At 52.9% G+C, this 10,000-nt stretch overlaps 1 protein-coding gene across 1 annotated transcript in view; it reads left to right on the top strand.

The window, feature by feature from the left end:
- ttll12 (tubulin tyrosine ligase-like family, member 12) overlaps nt 1-9,993 on the top strand; it is a 28,775-nt gene extending 18,782 nt beyond the window's left edge. The window contains exons 7-14 of the mRNA XM_072453364.1: nt 20-136; nt 484-666; nt 1,583-1,694; nt 3,946-4,097; nt 6,088-6,169; nt 7,072-7,140; nt 7,693-7,831; nt 9,800-9,993. Of these exons, the coding sequence (XP_072309465.1) occupies nt 20-136; nt 484-666; nt 1,583-1,694; nt 3,946-4,097; nt 6,088-6,169; nt 7,072-7,140; nt 7,693-7,831; nt 9,800-9,951 (1,006 nt within the window). The 3' untranslated portion in view covers nt 9,952-9,993. The remainder of the gene's footprint in view (nt 1-19; nt 137-483; nt 667-1,582; nt 1,695-3,945; nt 4,098-6,087; nt 6,170-7,071; nt 7,141-7,692; nt 7,832-9,799) is intronic.
- Nucleotides 9,994-10,000: the final 7 nt, after the last annotated feature.

Below are 10,000 nucleotides of genomic sequence, written 5' to 3'. Positions count from 1 at the left end.
GTGTGTTTGTGTGTTTCAGGGTTTACTCGGAGCTGTCTCAGGTCATTGATAATCTGACCCATCCTCGGTTCGAGCTGACCGAGCGACAGGACGAGGCCGACGTGCTCTGGACGTACAACCACATCAAGGACTTCAGGTCAGACTGTCACTCACACGAGCTGCACCAATCAGAACGCTTGATTTGTAAAGTCACAGCCTGGAGGAAATCTGCAGACTGTGGGAGGAGCTCTGCAGGTTGTGGGAGGAGCTCTGCAGGTTGTGGGAGGAGCTCTGCAGGTTGTGGGAGGAGCTCTGCAGACTGTGGGAGGAGCTCTGCAGGTTGTGGGAGGAGCTCTGCAGGTTGTGGGAGGGTCTCTGCAGGTCGTGGGAGGGTCTCTGCAGGTCGTGGGATGTGTCCTTGATTAGGCTCCTCCCCCAGTGTCCTTCTATATTGTCTCTCTGTCTGTTGTTAGTGTTTTTCTGGCCATGCGTCTCCCCCTGCAGGAGCCTGAGTGAACTGCGGCCTCACGTCCTCCTGAACCAGTTCCCGTGCGAGGGTCTCCTCACGGGGAAAGACTGTCTCTCCGCCGTGTCCCGGAGGGTCAAAGCTGATTGGCTCCCGTTGACCTTTAATCTTCAGACGGAGCTTCCACAGTTCGTCCGCTGCTTCCAGACCAGAGCCCGGAGGTAACAAGGGTCTCTTTAGGCTGAAAAGCAGTGTCGGGTCAGCGTTTTGCAGAAGAACTTGAGACATTTTATCTGCATTTCAAACTCAGAGTGAATTCAGGGAAGTGAAACCCACAGATGTCACTTTCATGTGTCTGCGAGTCACAAGAAGAGGAACTTACAGTCTGTGACCACATGACCCTCTGACCACATGACCCTCTGACCACATGACCCTCTGACCACATGACCCTCTGACCACATGACCCTCTGACCACATGACCCTCTGACCACATGACCCTCTGTGACCACATGACCCTCTGACCACATGACCCTCTGACCACATGACCCTCTGTGACCACATGACCCTCTGTGACCACATGACCCTCTGTGACCACATGACCCTCTGACCACATGACCCTCTGACCACATGACCCTCTGTTACCATATGACCCTCTGACTACATGACCTTCTGTGAGCACTTGACCCTCTGTGACCACATAACCCTCTGACCACATGACCCTCTGTGACCATATGACCCTCTGACCACATGACCCTCTGACCACATGACCCTCTGACCACATGACCCTCTGTTACCATATGACCCTCTGACTACATGACCTTCTGTGAGCACTTGACCCTCTGTGACCACATAACCCTCTGACCACATGACCCTCTGTGACCATATGACCCTCTGACCACATGACCCTCTCTGACCACATGACCCTCTCTGACCACATGACCTTCTGTGACCACTTGACCCTCTGTGACCACTTGACCCTCTGACCACATGACCCTCTGTGACCACATGACCCTCTGACCACATCACCCTCTGTTAACATATGACCCTCTGACCACATGACCCTCTCTCTCCTGGACCCTCGCAGTGACACATCAGCTCTGTGGAGAACACAAACATCGAGTCTTATTTCTTCTGCAGAGGTCAAGACAACCACTGGATCTGTAAACCCTGGAACCTGGCGCGCGGTTTGGACACTCACATCAGCAACGACCTGAACTGCCTCATCCGCCAGAGAGAGAGCACGCCCAAGGTACTGAACCATGACCCTCTGCACCAGCACAGAACCATGACCCTCTGCACCAGCACAGAACCATGACCCTCTGCACCAGCACAGAACCATGACCCTCTGCACCAGCACAGAACCATGACCCTCTGCACCAGCACAGAACCATGACCCTCTGCACCAGCACAGAACCATGACCCTCTGCACCAGCACAGAACCATGACCCTCTGCACCAGCACAGAACCATGACCCTCTGCACCAGCACAGAACCATGACCCTCTGCACCAGCACAGAACCATGACCCTCTGCACCAGCACAGAACCATGACCCTCTGCACCAGCACAGAACCATGACCCTCTGCACCAGCACAGAACCATGACCCTCTGCACCAGCACAGAACCATGACCCTCTGCACCAGCACAGAACCATGACCCTCTGCACCAGCACAGAACCATGACCCTCTGCACCAGCACAGAACCATGACCCTCTGCACCAGCACAGAACCATGACCCTCTGCACCAGCACAGAACCATGACCCTCTGCACCAGCACAGAACCATGACCCTCTGCACCAGCACAGAACCATGACCCTCTGCACCAGCACAGAACCATGACCCTCTGCACCAGCACAGAACCATGACCCTCTGCACCAGCACTGAGAGAGCACATTTGGCACATTTCTGATGATCAGACGAAACATCAGTGAAATCCTGTTTTTATCTGAGCGACAGGAATGTCAGGGTCACATGACTCCGCCTCCAGAGCTGATACAAAGTCACTTCTAGATTATATTTATGTGACTTTGGCCTGATTTAGTTTTACCTCGAGATGTCAACAGAGTCGACCAATAAAATATAAAATGACCTCGTGTCACAACTATATTTAAGAGTTTAGAAATATGTCCAAATAAACACATTCTCCCCCCCTCACTTCTGCTCGGCTGAAGTCAGTATCTGAACTCTAGACCCGCTCTGACCCGCTCTGACCATCTCTGACCATCTCTGACCCGCTCTGACCAGCTCTGACCCGCTCTGACCAGCTCTGACCAGCTCTGACCAGCTCTGACCAGCTCTGACCAGCTCTGACCCGCTCTGACCAGCTCTGACCCGCTCTGACCAGCTCTGACCCGCTCTGACCCGCTCTGACCATCTCTGACCCGCTCTGACCCGCTCTGACCAGCTCTGACCCGCTCTGACCAGCTCTGACCCGCTCTGACCCGCTCTGACCAGCTCTGACCCGCTCTGACCCGCTCTGACCAGCTCTGACCCGCTCGGACCAGCTCTGACCCGCTCTGACCCGCTCGGACCCGCTCTGGACCCGCTCTGGACCCGCTCTGACCCGCTCTGACCCGCTCTGACCAGCTCTGACCCGCTCTGACCCGCTCTGGACCAGCTCTGGACCCGCTCTGACCCGCTCTGACCCGCTCTGACCCGCTCTGGACCAGCTCTGACCAGCTCTGACCAGCTCTGACCCGCTCTGACCCGCTCTGACCCGCTCTGACCAGCTCTGACCCGCTCTGACCAGCTCTGACCCGCTCTGACCCGCTCTGGACCAGCTCTGACCCGCTCTGGACCCGCTCTGACCCGCTCTGACCCGCTCTGACCCGCTCTGACCCGCTCTGACCAGCTCTGACCAGCTCTGACCCGCTCTGACCCGCTCTGGACCAGCTCTGACCAGCTCTGACCCGCTTTGACCAGCTCTGACCCGCTCTGACCAGCTCTGACCCGCTCTGACCCGCTCTGGACCAGCTCTGACCCGCTCGGACCAGCTCTGACCCGCTCTGACCCGCTCGGACCCGCTCTGACCAGCTCTGACCCGCTCTGGACCCGCTCTGACCAGCTCTGACCCGCTCTGACCAGCTATGACCCGCTCTGACCCGCTCTGGACCAGCTCTGACCCGCTCTGGACCCGCTCTGACCCGCTCTGACCCGCTCTGACCCGCTCTGGACCAGCTCTGACCAGCTCTGACCAGCTCTGACCCGCTCTGGACCAGCTCTGACCAGCTCTGACCCGCTTTGACCAGCTCTGACCAGCTCTGACCCGCTCTGACCCGCTCTGGACCAGCTCTGACCCGCTCTGGACCAGCTCTGACCCGCTCTGACCCGCTCTGGACCAGCTCTGACCCGCTCTGACCCGCTCTGGACCAGCTCTCACCCGCTCTGACCCGCTCTGGACCAGCTCTGACCAGCTCTGACCCGCTTTGACCAGCTCTGACCAGCTCTGACCCGCTCTGACCAGCTCTGACCCGCTCTGACCAGCTCTGACCCGCTCTGTTGCAGGTGGTGTGTAAATACATCGAGGAGCCGGTCCTGTTCCATCGGGAGGAAGTGGGTTTGGTGAAGTTCGATATTCGGTACATGTTGATGCTGCGCTCGGTGAAGCCGCTCAAACTCTACGTCTACAACGTGTTCTGGCTGCGCTTTGCCAACAGGTGAAAGAAGAAGAGACCTCACACAAACGCATTCATGACCTCTGACCTTTCCATGGTCCAGTTCAGTCTGGACCGTGTGATCTGCTCCTGACCCTTTCCTCTGCAGCAGCCGAACACCACAGGAAGTACACTTTTCAGTACAATTACAGCATCAGCTGTAAGGAAGCTGCAGGAAGTACACACTTTTACAGTAAAAACACGAAGGAGCAGGAAGAGGGCGCGCTCAGGACGGCGAGGTGCGCTCAGGACGGCGAGGTGCGTTCAGGATGGCGAGGTGCGTTCAGGATGGCGAGGCGTGTCCAGGACGGCGAGGCGCGTTCAGGATGGTGAGGTGAGGCGTGTTCAGGGCAGCGGGGCGCGTCCAGGACGGCGAGGCGCCTTCAGGACGGCGAGGCGCGTTCAGGATGGCGAGGATGGCGAGGCGTGTTCAGGGTGGCGAGGTGAGGCGCGTTCAGGACGTCGACCACTCCCGCTCTGCCCCCGCTCTGTCCTGTCTGAGGAACTACATCCCAGGGCCTATAACTTGTCCCTGTGGCCGGCCCGAGCTGGAGGATCATTCCAGACAAAGATTAAGAGTAAAGGAAACATTCATGAACACAATAATAACCATAACAGTGTTTTAGCATAAAATATAAAGTTACACTCATATGTTATTATATTGCTTCATACATGTTTGAGGCGTGTTGCACTTTCATAAGTGTTTGAGGCGTGTTGCACTTTCATACGTGTTTGAGGCGTGTTGCACTTTCATACGTGTTTGAGGCGTGTTGCACTTTCATACGTGTTTGAGGCGTGTTGCACTTTCATGCGTGTGTGAGGCGTGTTGCACTTTCATACGTGTTTGAGGCGTGTTGCACTTTCATACGTGTTTGAGGCGTGTTGCACTTTCATACGTGTTTGAGGCGTGTTGCACTTTCATACGTGTTTGAGGCGTGTTGCACTTTCATACGTGTTTGAGGCGTGTTGCACTTTCATACGTGTTTGAGGCGTGTTGCACTTTCATACGTGTTTGAGGCGTGTTGCACTTTCATACGTGTTTGAGGCGTGTTGCACTTTCATACGTGTTTGAGGCGAGTTGCACTTTCATACGTGTGTGAGGCGTGTTGCACTTTCATACGTGTTTGAGGCGTGTTGCACTTTCATACGTGTTTGAGGCGTGTTGCACTTTCATACGTGTTTGAGGCGAGTTGCACTTTCATACGTGTTTGAGGCGTGTTACACTTTCATGCGTGTGTGAGGCGTGTTGCACTTTCATAAGTGTTTGAGGCGTGTTGCACTTTCATACGTGTTTGAGGCGTGTTGAACTTTCATACGTGTTTGAGGCGTGTTGCACTTTCATACGTGTTTGAGGCGTGTTGCACTTTCATACGTGTTTGAGGCGTGTTGCACTTTCATACGTGTTTGAGGCGTGTTGCACTTTCATACGTGTTTGAGGCGTGTTGAACTTTCATACATGTTTGAGGCGTGTTGCACTTTCATACGTGTGTGAGGCGTGTTGCACTTTCATACGTGTTTGAGGCGTGTTGCACTTTCATACGTGTTTGAGGCGTGTTGCACTTTCATACGTGTTTGAGGCGTGTTGCACTTTCATACGTGTTTGAGGCGTGTTGCACTTTCATACGTGTTTGAGGCGTGTTGCACTTTCATACGTGTTTGAGGCGTGTTGCACTTTCATACGTGTTTGAGGCGTGTTGCACTTTCATACGTGTGTGAGGCATGTTGAACTTTCATACGTGAGGCGTGTTGCACTTTCATGCGTGTGTGAGGCGTGTTGCACTTTCATACGTGTGTGAGGCGAGTTGCACTTTCATACGTGTGTGAGGCGTGTTGCACTTTCATACGTGTGTGAGGCGAGTTGCACTTTCATGCGTGTGTGAGGCGTGTTGCACTTTCATACGTGTGTGAGGCGAGTTGCACTTTCATGCGTGTTTGAGGCGTGTCCCTCTCTCTCGAGCAACATCTCAGTTTGTTTTATGTTGTTTTTCCTCAGAGAGTTTTCGTTGGACCATTTTGACGACTACGAGAAGCACTTCACTGTGATGAACTACAGCCCCGGAGTCCAGCTCAAACAGGTCACATGCTCTTCTGAAGGTCACGTGATCTTCTGAAGGTCACTTGATCTTCTGAAGGTCACGTGATCTTCTGAAGGTCACTTGATCTTCTGAAGGTCACGTGATCTTCTGAAGGTCACTTGATCTTCTGAAGGTCACGTGATCTTCTGAAGGTCACTTGATCTTCTGAAGGTCACGTGATCTTCTGAAGGTCACTTGATCTTCTGAAGGTCACGTGATCTTCTGTTGGTCGGATCATTGTAGGGACGGGGAACACCGTGACAACACGCACTTTTCGTGTAGGGAAAAACAGGAGTCTTCGTTTAGCGTCTCTGACTGAATCAGAACACACTTTAATGAACGGAACTTCCAGTGCAAGACAGTTTCAGTGTAAGAGCACACATTTATATACACTGCGGATATCATACATTCAAGGCAACATCTTCTGAAGGTCACATGCTCTTCTGAGGTCACATGCTCTTCTGATGGTCACGTGATCTTCTGATGGTCACGTGATCTTCTGAAGGTCACGTTCTCTTCTGAAGTTCACGTTCTCTTCTGAAGGTCACGTTCTCTTCTGAAGGTCACGTTCTCTTCTGAAGGTCACGTTCTCTTCTGAAGTTCACGTTCTCTTCTGAAGGTCACGTTCTCTTCTGAAGTTCACGTTCTCTTCTGAAGGTCACGTTCTCTTCTGAAGGTCACGTTCTCTTCTGAAGGTCACGTTCTTTTCTGAAGTTCACATTCTCTTCTGAAGGTCACGTTCTCTTCTGAAGTTCACGTTCTCTTCTGAAGGTCACGTTCTCTTCTGAAGGTCACGTTCTCTTCTGAAGGTCACGTTCTCTTCTGAAGGTCACGTTCTCTTCTGAAGGTCACGTTCTCTTCTGAGGTTTATGGAGGTTTTATTAAAGTGTTTTCTGTTTCAGATTCACTACGACGAGTTTATTCCTCTGTTTGAGAAGCAAAACCCACAACATCTGTGGAAGGACATCGAGGTAAAGACCTAAACCAGGACTAAACCAGGACTAAACCAGGACTAAACCAGGACTAAACCAGGACTAAACCAGGACTAAACCAGGTCACTCACAGACTGGTTTGTGCTTCTTTACCTGAGTAAAGTTTCTTCTGCTGGCCAGACTGAACCTCTGCACATGCTCAGTTAGAGCTTCTCCTCTGCACATGCTTAGTTAGAGCTTCTCCTCTGCACATGCTCAGTTAGAGCTTCTCCTCTGCACATGCTCAGTTAGAGCTTCTCCTCTGGAGCACATGCTCAGTATCCGGTGTCAGTGGTTACTTGTGTGTCTGACAGAGGGAGGGTCCTAACTGTTTCTCTGATGGGTCAGTGGGCGTGGCGTGTGGGCGTGTGTGAGCTGTGAGCATTAACAAAGATTATATATGTCTTATATTTAATATGCACCACACAGTTTAAAGTTTGACAAAAGTTCTTCACATCCGTTTGCTTCACATGGCTCTTTGCTGCATGTCCTTCCCGCTCTCGTCCCGTTTCACGCCACAGTTTGGGTTTGATCTGGTTCTTGTTCCTGCAGCTGAAGCTGTTCCAGTCGTTCCGTGAGCTGTTCTCAGCCGCCTGCTCACGCCCCGCCCCCTTCGGACTTCACCCGTACCCGTCGTCCCGGGCCATTTACGCCGTGGACCTGATGTTGAAGTGGACCACGCGGCCCAGCGGTGAGAGTCCCAAACATGCCCCAAACATGCCCCAAACATGCCCCAAACATGCCCCAAACATGCCTCAAACATGCCCCAAACATGCCCCAAACATGCCCCAAACATCCCCCAAACATGCCCCAAACATGCCTTAAAAATGCCCCAAACATCCCCCAAACATCCCCAAAACATCCTCCAAACATCCCCAAAACATGCCCCAAACATGCCCCAAACATCCCCAAAACATCCCCCAAACATCCCCCAAACATCCCCCAAACATGCTCCAAACATCCCCCAAACATGGCCCAAACATGCCCCAAACATCCCCCAAACATGCCTCAAACATCCCCAAAACATCCCCCAAACATCCCCCAAACATCCCCCAAACATGCTCCAAACATCCCCCAAACATGGCCCAAACATGCCCCAAACATCCCCCAAACATGCCTCAAACATCCCCCAAACATCCTCCAAACATCCTCCAAACATCCCCCAAACATGCCCCAAACATGGCCCAAACATCCCCCAAACATGGCCCAAACATCCCCCAAACCTGCCCCAAACATGCAGCAAACATGCCACAACCATGCCCCAAACATGACCCAAACATGCCCCAAACATGCCTCAAACATGCCTCAAACATGCCCCAAACATGCCGCAAACATGCCACAGCCATGGCCCAAACATGCCCCAAACATCCCCCAAACATGCCCCAAACATCCCCCAAACATCCTCCAAACATCCCCCAAACATCCCCCAAACATGCCCCAAACATGCCCCAAACATCCCCCAAACATGCCCCAAACATGCCCCAAACATCCCCCAAACTTGCCCCAAACATGCAGCAAACATGCCCCAAACATGACCCAAACATGACCCAAACATGACCCAAACATGCCGCAAACATGCCCCAAACACGCCTCAAACATGCCCCAAACATGCCGCAAACATGCATCAAACATGCCACAACCATGGCCCAAACATGCCCCAAACATGCAGCCAACATGCCACAACCATGGCCCAAACATGCCCCAAACATGACCCAAACATGACCCAAACATGCCGCAAACATGCCCCAAACATGCCTCAAACATGCCCCAAACATGCCGCAAACATGCATCAAACATGCCGCAAACATGCCCCAAACATGCCTCAAACATGCCCCAAACATGCCTCAAACATGCAGCAAATATGCCACAACCATGCCCCAAACATGCCCCAAACATGCCCCAAACATGCCGCAAACATGCCCCAAACATCCCCCAAACATGCCCCAAACATCCCCAAACATCCCCCAAACATGCCCCAAACATGCCTTAAACATGCCCCAAACATCCCCCCAACATGCCCCAAACATCCCCCAAACATGCTCCAAACATGCTCCAAACATCCCCCAAACATGCCCCAAACATGGCCCAAACATGGCCCAAACATCCCCCAAACATGCCTCAAACATGCCCCAAACATCCCCCAAACACCCTCCAAACATCCTCCAAACATCCCCCAAACATCCCCCAAACATGCCCCAAACATGCCCCAAACATGCCCCAAACATGCCTCAAACATGCCATGCCCCAAACATGCCCCAAACATCCCCCAAACATGCCCCAAACATCCCCCTAACATGCCCCAAACATGCCCCAAACTACCCCCAAACTACCCCCAAACATCCCCCAAACATGCCCCAAACATCCCCCAAACATGCAGCAAACATGACCCAAACATCCCCCAAACATGCAGCAAACATGACCCAAACATGCCCCAAACATGACCCAAACTACCCCCAAACATCCCCCAAACATGCCCCAAACATCCTCCAAACATGCAGCAAACATGCCCCAAACATGCCCCAAACATGCTCCAAACATCCCCCAAACATGACCCAAACATGCCTCAAACATGACCCAAACATGTCAGATTTCAATGTTTGAAGGATACACTTCTCTTTCAGGCTCAGGTCCAGGACTTAAACCGCTCTCTCTCTTTCAGGCGAGCGTGTGATGGAGCCTCAGATCCTGGAGCTGAACTTTAGTCCGGACTGTGCTCGGGCCTGTTTGTATCATCCGGACTTCTACAACCACATGTTCCAGACCCTGGTCCTGGACCAGGCCCAGGACTGTCCTGTGACCGCCATCGTCTGAACCGGGTCCAGACCAGGACTGGGTCTGGGTCATTTAGCTGCGAGTTCTG

This window comes from Eucyclogobius newberryi, unplaced genomic scaffold, assembly GCF_026437365.1.
Source record: "Eucyclogobius newberryi isolate DKJ021-1_F unplaced genomic scaffold, fEucNew1.0.hap1 SCAF_2, whole genome shotgun sequence".
In the NCBI taxonomy this organism is placed as follows: Eukaryota; Metazoa; Chordata; class Actinopteri; order Gobiiformes; family Gobiidae; genus Eucyclogobius; species Eucyclogobius newberryi.
Note: the sequence above shows the minus strand (reverse complement) of the source record. Positions and strands in the feature narration are given on the sequence as shown.